Source organism: Lepus europaeus, chromosome 11 (assembly GCF_033115175.1).
Source record: "Lepus europaeus isolate LE1 chromosome 11, mLepTim1.pri, whole genome shotgun sequence".
Classification (NCBI taxonomy): domain Eukaryota; kingdom Metazoa; phylum Chordata; class Mammalia; order Lagomorpha; family Leporidae; genus Lepus; species Lepus europaeus.
Window position 1 is genome coordinate 55,378,942 of NC_084837.1, and position 15,998 is coordinate 55,394,939.

Consider the following 15,998-nt stretch of genomic DNA (forward strand, 5'->3'; position numbering starts at 1 on the left):
AGACTCTCATGGACGTTTTAGCCAGATCTGAATGTCCCAAGGGTTGATTCTGAGGCAGGAGTGGAAAGCCATTATTTTTTCTAACTGAAGAATAAACCACATAATGTTACCCTCTGTCCTCAAGGTGGTAAAAGTCCTCCTTCCCTAAGGGCAGAGGAAATATAGAACCATATTCTGTAGAGGACCCTGGAGCAATGAGACCCAAAAACATGTATTAAGGACTAACCAAAAGGATTATAACCACCCTGCAACTTGATTTTAACATAGAGAAACAGACATATTTGAGTTGGATTTAAAATGTGATTGTAACTGGTTCTGAAGAAAAATTATTGGATTAAGACTGTTCAGGGCAGAAATAGACTATACAGAACTACTCTGGTTGGGCTGGAAGATGAATCTGCTAGACTAGAGAGAGGAAGGAGGGAGCAGGTGGGTGAGTCGGTAGAAAGCTGTGTCTTCCTTGGAAAACCCACTGAGTCTCCATTGTAGTTACCAAACTCGTGAGAAGAGAGATCTTTCAAAGGAAAAATAATACACATGGATTTTATTTCTTAGGTGCCTCTCAGGCTTGGCTTTTAGGAAACTAGCCGACAGCTTGCTTGGCCATAAAGCATGTGAGCTGATAACTTGAAACTCAGTCCCTAGAAGCATCAGCAAGCAGATGGACAGGTATTTAGCCTTGGCATTTAGGTGCAGGTCTGCTCCAGAGCACAGCAGCAGACCTTGTGCAGAACACGTCTGACTGTGCCCTGGGTCCCACTGCAGGTGCATCCGGGGCATGGAAGGGGATAAGACTGTTGAGACAATAGAGACCCCATTTACTTCTGAGTAAACTCCTGAGGTCTGTGTCCCCCACCTTTTTCCTTCTTAGCATCTGTTCTTCCCAGATTTGGACAGAAAGGAGAAAAGGGGACCACTATAACTTAGATCTCAATGGCCATTACCCTCATGATAAGTGAGGGAGGTCGGCTACACCAAATATCAGGATTCACAAGAGATATTTGTTTTTTCGGTTAATGATTCCATTGTTTCCACCAGCCATAGTGGCTAATGAGAAGAAATACAGTAACCCTTTTCTCTTACATTTTTTTTCTTTATTTGAATGGCAGAGGGTGTGAGAGAGAGAGAGAGAGTGAGAGAGAGAGAGAGAGAGAGAGAGTGAGAGAGCGTGAGCATGAGTGAGAAAGACAGCAAGAGAGATCTTCCATTTGCTGGTTCACTCCCAAATGCCCCCAACAGCCACGGTTGGGTCAAGTTAAACCCAAGAGAATGGAACTCAATCTGGGTCTCTAGTGTGGGTGACAGGGACCCAAGTACTTGAGCCATCACTTGCTGCCTCCCAAGGTATGTATTAGCAGGAAATTGAGTAAGAAACAGTCAGGACCTCAACCCAGCCACTCTCATTTGGGCTGCAAATGTCCCAAGCAGCATCTTATCACTGTGCCAAATGCCTGCCCCTCTTTTATCTTTTTGGTTTCCTTCTGAGAAGAAACAAGGAAATATATTTGGAAGTAGAAAGAAACTCCACAAAGAGCATTAATGAAAGTAAATCTGGGTGAAAGTCAGGGATGTCAAGGGGTATGATCTCAAACCTGATAGCAACTTTTAGTTGGCACAGGGAGATGCATCTAGGAAGCAGCTAGTCCTGAACTGCCCTGGTGCTAAATTGGCCCACTACGCTTCTTTTTCTTTGTCCAAAATTAAAGTTATGATCTTCCAAAAGTGGATTTCTGGCAAGTTAGCTACAAAGGCAAGCCTTGGGGGACAAGGGGAAGTTGATAAGTCCTAGCTCTCTGTGCTGAACTCACTCGAGGGACATGGCTCTGTCCTCTCTGAAAATAATTACTGACACATCTTAGTCTCCACAAGCTCCACGACAGGGCATTTTCTCGTCTGGAGCACACAATGATGTTAATTAGCTGCCCAGCCAAGAGAGATAAACAGCAGCTCTCTAGCCATTGGAACAGTTCTGAAAAAGTGAAGCCAAAAACTCTGACAATTAATGCTCCTGGCTGTGAAATGCCAGGAGTGATCCTGCCCCCTAGGTCTAAGGAGGGGCTGAGCTGGGCAAGGTCCCTCCCAGTGTTCTCTGGTCATTAGCAGCTTCCAGCGGGCACTGTAGGTGTGGGCCAAGTGTCCAGGAAGAGCAAGGGAAGATCCACTTGAAGAGTTTATCACTGCGGATGGAAACTCTCCTTGTTCTCTTCTCCTCTCCAGTTCTTGCTACCTGGTACTGTGTATTTCACATGATAGGTACTCGATTGGTGGCAACAGACTGCGGTGGGTTCAATCTGTATTTCAGCATCGTCACTTCCTAATGTGACAAAGTATCAGCCTTTCCTTGTGCATCTCTCATGTTTATTTCCATAAGCCTGGATCTTACCTCTCAAATGTCAGGGGCTTAAGCAAAGATAAATTCATCATAGTAATAGTAATAGTAATAATAATAATAATAATAATAATAATAATGCCTTACACATAGACTTCATAATTTTGTAAGTTTCTACAAGTGCATTTCATAGGATGCTCAAGTAAAGAAATAACATGTAAGGCTGGCGCCGCAGCTCACTAGGCTAATCCTCCGCCTTGTGGCGCCGGCACACCGGGTTCTAGTCCCGGTCGGGGCACCGATCCTGTCCCGGTTGCCCCTCTTCCAGGCCAGCTCTCTGCTGTGGCCCGGGAGTACAGTGGAGGATGGCCCAAGTGCTTGGGCCCTGCACCCCATGGGAGACCAGGATAAGCCCCTGGCTCCTGCCATCGGATCAGCGCGGTGCGCCGGCCGCAGCGCGCCTACCGCGGCGGCCATTGGAGGGTGAACCAATGGCAAAAGGAAGACCTTTCTCTCTGTCTCTCTCTCACTGTCCACTCTGCCTGTCAAAAAAAAAATAAATTAAAAAAAAAAAAAGAAATAACATGTAGCAGAGAGGCAGAAAGAAGAGCAAGGTAAGATACAGGGCATGGTTTTAGATAGCAATATTAATAACTTTAGGGACTATGTACAATGTCTAATGAGAATAATTCATCCAAGTGAGCCAGGCAGGATGGAAGGGACAAATGTTTTTATAGTATGAGGGGGAAAGCACTTTACATTTCAAATGAAAATTGAGATTCAATCATTCATCTAATCTAGTCCTAAACTCCCTTTACTTGACCAACCCCCATCAAATACTCTTTCAATTATGAAAGTATCTCAATGTTAAATAATTCAAATAATCTGCATGATTAACTGCATAAAAGCCTTTGTACTTTGAAATTTTGTATCTGAAAGCTCCACTTGCTGATGACATTCTTAGTGTCGTCTCAGGAAGAAAATATTCCAAGAGAAATGTCTCTGCTCTGTCTCATGACTTTCCCCTCACAGTCAACCTCATCATAAAGGTATCTGGAATATTTTCTGTCCACAGTGCACCCCCCCCCAGGAATGGCTGGACCCAATACCGAGTGAATCCTTTGCAACTGCAGACATTCATTAGTCAAGGAAATGTCAGTAAAAGGTGGTAGAGAAATGGTGACTTTATTTCCATCAATTATCCTAAAACTTAAAAAGAAATAAGGGAGAAATTGGGAAGAAATCAAGATTTATGCTCATATTAGAGTATTGTGATAACTTCAAATGACCAAGTATGGACCAAATCAAGTCAAGATGCAGAAATTAAAATACTTTTCAGACCTAGCAGTGGGTGAAGATATTTCTGGAAGTAAATAGAGGGATTTTATGGAATTAAATAGGGGGATTTTGAGGGGCAAAAAGACAGATTTTTGCTTGAAACAATGAGGATTCAGGATGTAAACAGGCCATGGGAGACCTGGCAGACAACATGTGTGTGAGGTCAGCTCCCACATTGCAGGATGGCAGGTGGGACAGAATGGGGAAGAATAGACACACATCTGCCATTGTTAGCCTGGACTCTTAGCCTGGAGAAAGCACTGGAGGTGACACAGATGGAAGAGTGGGAAGCAGCTTGTTTTGTAGTTGCTGACCTGAACTCTAACTAATGTACAAACAGAAAGTAAAGCTCTAACAAAAGTCCTACTACAGGATGTACTAAGAATTTCATCAGCTGAAAAGGGAGAACCCAAGATGGTGGATTAGGGAGAGGCAGGCTTTGCAGGATTAGGGAGAAAAAGTGAGAATGGTGTAGGAGGTACATGCTCCACAGAGAGTTGGAGAGAAAACTGCCTGGGAAGCCCCATGGGAGGAGGGGAAATGGCTTCAACCTGCATGGTGGGTGCTGACATGCAGCCAGAAATTGATGAGAACTGAAGCCCTGAGAGCCAGAGCTGGCAGCATTTTTGAGACAGGGGAGGATGGACTGCACCAATCAGTGGGGACAGAGCCAGAGAGTGTGTGGCATGGGTCTGGACTGGATCCTGGGGAGCCGGAAGTTGCTGGCGGTTGCCTGTGGTCCCAGTGGTAGTGGAGGTGGGCAGTCAACTCAAACCAATGTCTCTAAAACAGACCCCATGATCTAGCTGAGAGAGAGTGGGCACCATTTCTAACAGGATGTCAACTATGGAAACCTGCAGGCACACAACTAACAGTTCACTGAGATGGGACACCTGAAGGCAGTGCTGGCAGCAGCAGGGGGCAGGCATTCTGCGAGTTACTCTAGTGTACACAGGGATCCAGAGCTACTAGCGGAGGGAATGGCCTATAGCCCTCATGGACTCAGAGCTTGGCTGGGAGGTGGTGGGGCAGCTAAGAGGGTCAGAGGTACACTGGTACCATCAGTGCCCTCTGCTCTTGGTGTCTGTGGGAGCCTTATGTGCTGAGACCCTGGGGCCTCTGTGGCTACATGAAAAGGTCTAGGGTTAGTTAGGCATTGAGATCTACCACGCCCAACTTGGGTATTACCCTGGAAACTCGCCCTACCCTAGAGCATTGACCAGAGCCCCCTGGCCACACCCACCACACACCTCCTGGTATTCAGAGAAAAGGTAGACACTCACAAAGACACAGAAGCATAGCCCCAAAGATAAAAGACAACAGATGAAAAATTAAAAATTAGCTCCATAAATGCTAAAAAATAAGAACTGAAATTCAATAAACAACAATAAGGAAGACACCAAGACCTCCCCAGAGGAACATAATATTTCAGTATTAGAACATGAAGATGAAGAGATTGAGGAAATGCCAGAAATGGAATTTAGAAAATTAATCATAGGATAACTCAAAAAAAAAAAATCAGAAACAAATCCATGAAGTAAGGGAAACCACACATGACATGAACAAAAATTTTCCCAGGAAATTGAGAATATAAAGAGAAACCAAAATGAAATTTTAGAAATGAAGAATTCAATGGATTAAAAAAAAAAACCAGTCTTAACAGTGGGCTTGATGAGGCAGAAGAAAGAATATCCAAACTAGAAGACAAATCACTGGAAATCTTACAGTCAGACCAAAAAAAAAAAAAAAAAAAAAAAAAAAAAAAAAAAAAAAAAAAAAAAAAAAGAAAAGAAAAGACAAGACTTAAAAACAGTGTTTGAGATCTATGGGATACTATTAAATGACCCAAAATATGGTTCTTAGGAGTACCTGAAGGAGTGGAAAGACAGAAAGGAATAGAAAGCCTATTTAGTAAAACAATTACAGAAAACTTCCCTAATCTGGAGAAAGAAGGGGATATTCAAATAGAGGAAGCACATAGAACTCCCAACAGATATGACCCAAAAAGATCTTCACCATGACACAATGAAGTCAAACTTTCCACAGTAAAACAAATACAAGACCCTAAAATGGGCATGGGAGAAAAGTCAAATTACTTTCAGAGGACTGTAAATTAGAGTCACAGATGACTTCTCATCAAAACCCTACAGGCTAGGAGGAATGGCAAGATACAGTCTAAGTCTTAAAAGAAAGACAACTGTCAACCCAAAATACTGTACTCTGCAAAGCTTTCATTTATGAATGAAGGTGAAATAAAGACCTTTCATAACAAACAGAAATTGAAAGAATTTGTCACCACTCATCCAGCCTGACAGAGTGTCAATTGTTAAATCAATAATGGGAGTCAGTGTGCACCTACTCCCCATGTAGGATCTCTGTCCTTAATGTGTTGTACTATGTGAATTAACGGTAAAACTACTACTCATACAGTACTCTATACTTTGTGTGTCTTTGTGGGTGCAATGTGTTGAAATCTTTACTTAGTATATACTAAGTTAATCTTCTGTATATAAAGATAATTGAAAATGAATCTTTTTTTTATTAAACTTTTATTTAATGAATATAAATTTCCAAAGTACAGCTTATGGGTTACAATGGCTTCCTCCTCCCAAAACTTCCCTCCCACCCACAACCCTCCTCTTTCCCACTCCCTCTCCCCTTCCAATCACATCATGATTCAGAAAATGAATCTTGATGAAGAATGGGATAGGAGAGGGTGTGGGAGATGGGATGGTTGTGGGTGGGAGGGAGGTTGGGGGGAAAAGCCACTATAATTCAAAAGTTATGCTTTAGAAATTTATATTTATTAAATGAAAGTTGAAAAAAATGAACTGTATGCCAACAAACTAGGAAATGTAGAAGAAATGGATAAATTCCTAGAAAGATACAATCTACCAAAATTGAGTCATGAAGATATAGAAAACCTAAACAAACCAATAACCAAGACAGAGATTGAATCGGTAATAAAGACCCTCCAAACAAAGAAAAGCCTAGGAGTGGATGGCTTCACTGCCGAATTCTACCAGACATTTAAAGAAGAACTAATTCCAATTCTTTTCAAGCAAGTCAAAACAATTGAAAAGGAGGGAATCCTCCCAAACTCTTTCTATGAAGCCTGCATCATCTAAATACCTCACCCTGTAAAAGATGCAATGGAGAAAGAGAACTATAGACCAATATCCTTGATGAACATAGATGCAAAAATCTTGAACAAAATATTGGCTAAACAAATCCAACAACAGATCAGAAACATCATCCACCCTTCCCAAGTGGGATTTATCCCCAGAATGCAGGGATGGTTCTACATTCACAAATCAATGTGATACACCACATTAACAAACTGAGGACAAAAATCATATAATTATCTCAAGAGATGCAGAGAAAGCATTTGATAAAATACAACACCCTTTCATGATGAAAAGCTTAAGGAAAATGTGTATAGAAGGAACATTTCTCAACACAATCAAGGCAATTTATGACAAACCCACGGCAAGCATCCTATTGAACAGAGAAAAATTGACAGCATTCTCCTTAAGATCCAGAATCAGAAAAGGATTCCCACTCTATCCACTGCTATTTGATACAGTCCTAGAAGTTTTAGGTAGAGCCTTTGGGCAAGAAAAAGAAATCAAAAGGGGTACAAATTAGAAAAGAGGTAGTCAAACTATCCTTATTTGCAGATGATGTGATCCTATAAATAGGGAATGCAAAAGACTCCACTGAGAGACTATTGGAATTCATAAAAGAGTTTGGCAAAGTGGCAGGATATAAAATCACAGAAAAACCAATAGTGTTTGTATACAGAGACAATGCCATGGCTGAACAAGAGCTTGTAAGATCAGTACCACTCACAATAACTCCAAGAAGAATCAAATACCTTGGAATAAATTTAACCAAGGATGTCAAGGATCTCTATGATGAAAATTATAAAATACTAAAGAAAGAAATAGAAGAAGACATTTAAAAATGGAAAAATCTTCAATGTTCATTGAATGAACGTCATCAAAATGTCCATAGTATCAAAAGCAATTTAGGGATTCAGTGCAATCCCAATCAAAATACCAATGACATTCTTCAGAGATCTACAGAAAACTATGCTGAAATTCAAATGAAAGCATCCGAGACCCTTAATAGCTTAAGCAATCTTATACAACAGAAACAACAATGGAGGCATCATAATACCTGATTTCAAGACATACTACAGGGCAGTTACAATTACAACAGCCTGGTATTGGCACAAAATGGACTTATAAAGCAATGGAACAGAATAGAAACACCAGAAATCAATCCATGCATCTACAGCCAACTTATATTTGATAAAGGAGCTAAAATAAATCATGGAATGGACAGTCTCTTTAGCAAAGGGTTCTGGAAAGAGCCCGAGTGTAAATGCATTGCTAGGGCTAAAGACACTGCAGATTTAGTGAGAAAGAACCACCCCTGAGCCAGCTTTTCAGATTTGAAGCTGCCTGCTATTTCTTCTCCTTTCATTCTCTTCCCCTTCTTATCTCTCTCTACCACCTCTCTCTCTCTCTCCCCCCTCACCACCTCTCTCTCTCGCACACACACACACACACGCACGCGCGCGCACACACACACACATACACATACACATACAATTTCTCCATTTTTGAGAACCAGAAAGGTTTCTAGAAACAAAGAATTTGATGAGAAGCATAGGTCAGAAAGAGAATTATCCAGAAAAAAAATAAATTCTTTCCTATACATTAACAGAGAATAAAGAAAAGCAAAAAGGGTTAGTAATATGAAAAAAATTTAAGGAAAATCATACAAATGAAAAACAGAAATGAAGAATCAGCTAAAAGTTCCTAGAGAGAAAATGAGAGATATGGAAGATTAAGGGAAAATTCAATACACACAAATGTTCTCCCTGAATATGATATAAGAAAATCCCCGTAACTCTGATAAAATGAAAATTTTATGAAATAGAAGATGCAATTCTAAAGATGAAGGAACACATAAAGCTCTGAAGAGAAAAGGACTGATACAGAATAATCTACTCTGGGACATATATTGCAGGGAAGAACTTCAAGGCTAAAGAAAGAGGCCTAAGAACAGCCAGCTCCTCCACTCCCACTGCAGCTATGTTTGTGTACAGAAAATATTGCCTAGAATTTGTCAGAATACAAAGAAATAATAACCACATGTGCATAAAGGAAAAAAATTACAACCCAAGGATTTTAAAAAGCACTTTGTTTTTAAGATTTATTTGAAAGGAGGAGGGGAGATAGATAGAGATGAAAGGAGGGAGGGAAGAGAGGGAGAGGGAGAGAGTGAGAGGGAGGGGTGGGGGAGAGGAAAAGGGGGAGAGGGGGAGAGGGAGAGGGAAGGAGAGGGAGAGAGAAGGAGAGGGAGAGGAAGAGGGAGAGGGAGGAGGAGGGGAGGGGGGAGGGGGAGAGGGGCAGGGAGGGAAGAGGGAGGGGAAGAGAGAGGGGAGAGAGAGGGATAGTGGGAGAGGGGGAGAAGGGGAAGGGGAGGGAGAGGGGGAGGGGAGAGGGGGAGGGATAGAGGGAGAGATGGAGAGGGAGAGGGAGAGAAGGAGAGAGAAGGAGAGGGAGAGAGGGGGAGGGGGAGGGAGAGGGAGAGAGGGGGAGGGGGAGAGAGAGGGAGAGGGAAAAAGAGAGGGAGGGGGAGAGGGAGGGGGGGAGAGGAAGGGGGAGAGGGAGGGGGGAGGGAGGGGGATAGGGAAAGTGAGAGGAAGAGGGAAAAGGAGAGGGAGGGGGAGGGGGGAGGGTGAGGGAGAGAGAGGGGAGGGGAGAGGGGGAGAGAGAGGGGAGGGGGGAGGGGGAGAGGGAGGGAGAGATTTTCCATCTATTGGTTTGTTCCCCAAATGGCCACAACAACCAGGTATGGACTAGGCCAAAGCCAGGAGCTCCATCTGGGTTTCTGACCTGGGTGGCAGGTGCCCAAGTATTGGTCATCATCTGCTGCTTTTCCTGGTGCAGTAGCAGGGAACTGGATCAGAAACAGGGCAATCAGAACCCTAACCAATGTTATGACACAGGTGAGGAGCATTTTTTCTGCCAAGGGTTATTTGGATATTTATAACATTATTCATGGGCCATACAAAACTATCAACTTAAAAACTAGCCTGCTGTAAATTTATTGAATTTTGAGCCCCAACTGCAATTGCCTTGGCAGGGTCAGATCAAATGATTTTGTGGGCCCTGTGGGTCGGTTGTTGCCCACCCCTGCATACCAGCATTGCGAGCAGAGGCTTAACCTGCAGTGCCGAAACACAGGCCCTGACTCAAGGATTTTATACCATGGAAATCGCTCACATATAAAAGTCAAGGGATAATTTCCAAAACATGCAGACTCAAGAGTATCTAAGGGCTCTTGCAGGAAAAACTACTTAATGATGAATGCGGTCAATCAAAAGATAAATCAAAATTAAAAAAATTAGAAATGAGAACGTCATGGTTCAAAGGATTGGTTATGCAGTGAGTAATTTAAATACAAATTGAGGTAAACAACCCTGGGAATATTGGTTCTAGAACAGAATGTGAATGTTATAATGGATTGTATAGCAAAAACAAGATGGTAGAAAGAGGAGATGGCTGGCCATGCAAATGTAGTAAATTTGCTCATCTTTCCAAATAAGGAATTGGTGGGTACTATATATTAGTGATAAATTTTAAAAATATGACTTGTATGATAAAGAAATTCAGTTTTTACCTTCATTTAACAAGATACAGTTGCAAAGCAATATGGGTATTATGAGCTCATGTATAAAAAGGTACAAATAGAAATTATTTGGAATGGTTTACAATAAATGGATTCTAGTGGCTTTCATTGGGAATTGGATCCACAGGTTAATATGAAAGGAGAAAAATGGTAGATTTTTAACTTTCTGTAGTTCTGTGGTTTTTTGTTTTATTATTTTTTTTTTACTAAGCATGTGTTTCCTTCATAATAACAAAAGAAAAGTTAACAAATAAAAATAGTTAATGTCAGTATCACATCTCTAGGATTTTAAGTCTACAATTTGTTAGTTGTTTGCTTAACAAATAGAGAAATGATTCAGGTAGCCCTGGTACTGCAGGCATTCGGGGAGTGAGCCAGCAGATGGGAAATCTCTTTACCTTTTTCAAAAGAGGAAATCCAAACGGCCAACAGACACATTAAAAAATGTTCAAGATCACTAGCAATCAGGGAAATGCAAATCAAAACCACAATGAGGTTTCACCTCAACCTGGTTAGAATGGCTCACATGCAGAAATCTATCATGGCCGGCGCTGTAGCTCAATAGGCTAATCCTCCGCCTTGAGGCGCCGGCACACCGGGTTCTAGTCCCGGTCGGGGCGCCGGATTCTGTGCCGGTTGCCCCTCTTCCAGGCCAGCTCTCTGCTATGGCCCGGGAGTGCAGTGGATGATGGCCCAAGTGCTTGGGCCCTGCACCCCATGGGAGACCAGGATAAGTACCTGGCTCCTGGCTTTGGATCAGCGCGGTGCGCCAGCCACGGTGGCCATTGGAGGGTGAACCAACGGCAAAGGAAGACCTTTCTCTCTGTCTCTCTCTCTCACTGTCCACTCAAAAAAAAAAAAAAAAAAAAAAGAAAAGAAATCTACCAACAACAGATGCTGGGGAGGATGTGGGGGAAAAGGGACACTAACCCACTGTTGGTGGGAATGCAAACTGGTAAAGCCACTATGGAATTCAGTCTGGAGATTCCTCAGAAACCTGAATATAACCCTACCATACAACCCAGCCATCCCACTCCTTAGAATTTACCCAAAGGAAATTAAATTGGCAAACAAAAAAGCAGTCTGCACCTTAATGTTTATTGCAGCTCAATTCACAATAGCTAAGACCTGAAATCAACCCAAATGCCCATCAACAGTAGACTGGATAAAGAAATTATGGGACATGTACTCTATAGAATACTATATAGCAATCAAAAACAATGAAATCCAGTCATTTGCAACAAAATGGAGGAATCTGGAAAACATCATGCTGAGTGAATTAAGCCAGTCCCAAAGAGACAAATATCATTTGTTTTCCCTGATCGGTGACAACTAACTGAGCACGAAAGGGGAAACCTGTTGAAGTGAAATGGACACTATAAGAAACAGTGACTTGATCAGCCCTTGTTCTGACTGTTTGATGTACAATGTAATACTTTATCCCTTTTACTATTTTTTTGGTTCTAGTTAATACTATTGGTTGAACTCTGTAATTAACACACAATTATTCTTAGATGTTGAAATTTAACTGAAAAGTGATCCCTGTTAAATTTAAGAATGGGAATAAGAGAGGGAGGAGATGTACAATTTGGGACATGCTCAATCAGACTTGCCCAAAATGGTGGAGTTAGAAATGTGCCAGGGGATTCCAATACACTCCCATCAAGGTTGCATGTACCAATGGCATCTCACTAGTCCAAGTGATCAATTTCAGTTCACAATTGATCACACTGATAGTTCTAAGAGTCAAAGGGATCACACAAACAAGACTAGTGTCTGCGAATACTAACTGATAGAATCATAAAGGGAGAGAACGATCCAACATGGGAAGTGGGATACACAGCAGACTCATAGAATGGCAGATGTCCTAAACAGCACTCTGGCCTCAGAATCAACCCTTAAAGCATTCAGATCTGGCTGAAGAGCCCATGAGAGTATTTTAGGCATGGAAAGCCAAGACACTCTGGAAAAAAAAAAAAGAAGACCTAAATGAAAAATCTCTGCGAGTGAGATCCCAGGAGAAAGAACAGGCCATCAAAGAAAGAGGTGCCCTTCTCTGAAGGGAGGAGAGAATGTCCACTTTGACTATGACCTTGTCTAAATAAGATCAGAGTTGGCAAACTCAAGAGGCTTCCATAGCCTTGGCAACTCATGACTAGAGCCTAGGGAGATTTTTGATGCCATAAACAAGAGTGCCAAATTGTTAAGTCAACAACAGGAGTCACTGTGTGATCCTCATGTAGGATCTCTATCCTTAATGTGTTGTCCAATGTGAATTAATGCTATAACTAGTACTCAAAAAATATTTTACAATTTATGTTCTGTTTGGTGCAAACTGATGAAATCTTAATACATACTTAATCGATCTTCTGTATATAAAGATAATTGAAAATGAATCTTGATGTGAATGGAATGGGAGAGGGAGTGGGAGATGGGAGGGGTGCGGGTGGGAGGGAAGTTATGGGGGAGAAAAGCCATTATAATCCATGAACTGTACTTTGGAAATTATATTTACTAAATAAAAGTTTTAAAAAAATAAAAAAACAAACAAATAATAGGGGAAGCACTGACTTAGGGGCTTCTCTGTCCACACGGAACATGAAACACAGGCACCAATGTTCACAGGGCTGTAGATACACAACAACCGTGGCATGAACACATGGATAGACTGTAAAAAGTCACATGAAGAGCAGTCTTTTTCTGGTCTGACATTTCAGGGCTGACCTTTCTCTGACTTTTCCGAGAGAAGAATGCATAAGCTTTGAGAAAAAATGTGCAAACACAAACACACACCTACACCCACACCACAGGTAGATATATATTCACACATATAAACTGAGAGAATAAGAAATTATTTACAAATGCTCAGTGGGAGAAATGCAGTAAAAACACTTTTCCTGAATAAAATTCCATATTAATAAAAATACTTTTATTGATCCTCCTGTTGATTTGGTATAAAATAGTTAAAATTTGTGTCTGCCCCAAGAGTCCCTATTACTAAATGACAAAATAATTTCTCCATATTTTACATAAAACAATAAAGAAAGCTAGGCAATTGTGAGGATCTACAATCATAATCAAAACAAATTTAATCACTAGCACCTCAACTAATTTCTTTTTTCCCCCAAAGAAACCTTTTATTTAATGAGTACAAACTTAATAAGTACAACTTTAGAAATATAGTGATTCTTCCCATTATATCTGCCCTCCCACCCCCTCTCAACTAATTTCTTGAGCTCTGGAAATCTACTGAGAAGCTGTGATAGTACAGAAGCAGACATTTCTTCAATAGTTTTTGGATATTTGCACATGATTTCAAGTCATCTGTTTTTTAGTTAAGGAGCTAAACTAACTTTCTTGCTTTATTGATAAATTCCAATTTTAATTCATACAAGTTTTAATGTTAAACAAGGGATTATAGCTGTCTGGTTTGTCAAAAAGCATCATAAACAAAGGCAGCACAAGTTAAGCTGCTACCAAGAAGCGTTCAGATCGAGTAACTTTAAGCACGGAATGAATTTCTTCTGATTTGTCTATATGAAATAGCAAAAAACAGAAGGAAAATCTTCCCAAGATAAGACTAAATCAAGAGTTTGTTAGAGATTTTTTTGGCTAATACTTTTGCTTATCTTTCTTATCTTCCCATGGACTTAAATGGAACAACACAACACATGGCATTTGACGCTGAAAAGCCAAGGTCATCGAAGGCCTCCACTGTTGCAGGCAGATTAGAGAGGCAAAGCTGGAACCCAAGTCCCTCTGCAAATAAGTCTTTTTGGAGTCTAGATTAGTGACCAGCATTTTTGCTAAGAAGGGTGCACTTGTTCAAAACTATCGCTGATCTGACAGCTGAGAACGGCAAAGGTCCAGGATTGTAACCCATGGAAACTCATTAAACACCAAAGAAACTGCTTCACATCCCTTGAGCTTCTCAGCAGGCTTTAACCACAGGAACTCTGCAAGCCATTTGGAAGCTGTGATTATGAAGAAATAGAAGCATCTTTAACAGTTTTTGGTCACCAGCACTTGCTTTAGCTTGGCTATCTTGCTCCTCCAGCCACATACGTTCACCAGAGATTGCCACAGAAGTCATAAATCTCATTACACTTCTTTATTTTGCTGTAAACATTTCATAACCTAGCTTTAAAAATCACCTCTTCCTATCAGCGAGCATTCTGGTATTGCTGGATTGAAAAGATATTAAGTGTTTAAGAAAACTGTAAGTAACATTTTCCTGAGCCTGTGTGTTAGCTTCTTTTGCTCACTAATTACCTCTCAACATAGATGTTTTTTCCTGTCCCAAGGGAGTACAGGCTGCACAGGATGCGGTAGCATGAAATCTGCACGTCACCCACTGAAACAAAGAAGAGATGTCATTACTGCAAATCAACCCCAGCTCTACCTCCCTCAAACAGGAGGCGCCATGAAGAGAGAAAATGCACTGGCTCCAGCCAATAGCAAAACCACCTTCTCTCTTTATAAACAGGGTTTTTCTACCCCGTTGCTAGCTTACTAGTTGCTGAACATGGGAGAGACCCCACTGATAGGAAAACATCCTCCACTGAGTCATCCCAGTTCATTGTGGGGCTTGCGATCTGCATCACATCGTTTTACAGGGAAAGGAACCATCTAACAGGTGTCTTCCATAATGGAACTTTTTTCCAATAGGAGACACTACAGTCAAATTTTATCTAGTGCAATATTTCTTTTCTCTGGAAGGCAGAATGCAGAAAACATGACGCTTGATGGAGCCTTTTGCTCACTTCCTAGGAGGATATATGCAACAGCCCCACCTTCTTCAGAGACAGGGTGAAATTCCCCAAGAATGCATCCCAAGTTCTCTGCTGGGTGCTTCCAAAAGGCAATTCAATGCCACTGTAAGTTTATCATGTTTCCTAAGGAAAGGGCAAATTCTGTCTAGGGACTAGCGTTTCACCTGCAGGCTACGTGACCCTAGCCACATTTGGCACTCACACCAAGGCTGGGACTCCTGTTATACAACCTGAACTAATTCAGTATTTCATTCCTCCTCCCCCCAAGAAATTTCATTGTTCCTGTGACACAAGATACTGAGTCAGGATGCTCCCTCAGTGGAAATAACTGATTTTCAGTTGTTGAGGGAAGCAGATGACACAGCCTTTAGCTATCAACAACTGGTTGAATTAAATCATGTGCCAGAATTAAAAGTACAAAAGCAAATCTTGGTGTTAGATACCCACGTGGGGGCTGAACATGCTGCTAAATGCAGGCTAAAATAAAACTGACCGACTGTGGTCTCTTTCTGAAGGCTCAGATAATGAAATGTTAGCATCTTTCCTTTGCTACTGGTACCCAATGAATAAATTAAGGCTCCTTACCAGGAAAAATGGTGACTGAAAGACCCTGGGTGCAAACTTTTATCTCCCGCTGTATTGCTTAGGTAACCTTTTAAATTAAGCAGGCACATGAGAGCAGAGCACTTGATTAGCAGATGGGAAATTCTGGCCCAAAATAAAAGTGGGAAAGATTAAATATTATATATTCAAATTAGAGTATTTCCTTCCCACACAGAGCATATTTCTTCATTTTCTTACTCTAAAAGGAAAAGAGCATGAAATAATTAGCTCTCTGATCTGCCCTCAAG

The 15,998-nt window shown here is 41.4% G+C and overlaps 1 protein-coding gene across 1 annotated transcript in view; it reads right to left on the minus strand.

Annotated features, from left to right (window-relative positions):
• Window positions 1-15,998, minus strand: part of RYR3 (ryanodine receptor 3) — a 580,573-nt gene that overhangs the window by 85,612 nt on the left and 478,963 nt on the right. Inside the window, exon 64 of the mRNA XM_062206624.1 lies at window positions 14,648-14,729. Coding sequence (XP_062062608.1) covers window positions 14,648-14,729 — 82 coding nt within the window. The remainder of the gene's footprint in view (window positions 1-14,647; window positions 14,730-15,998) is intronic.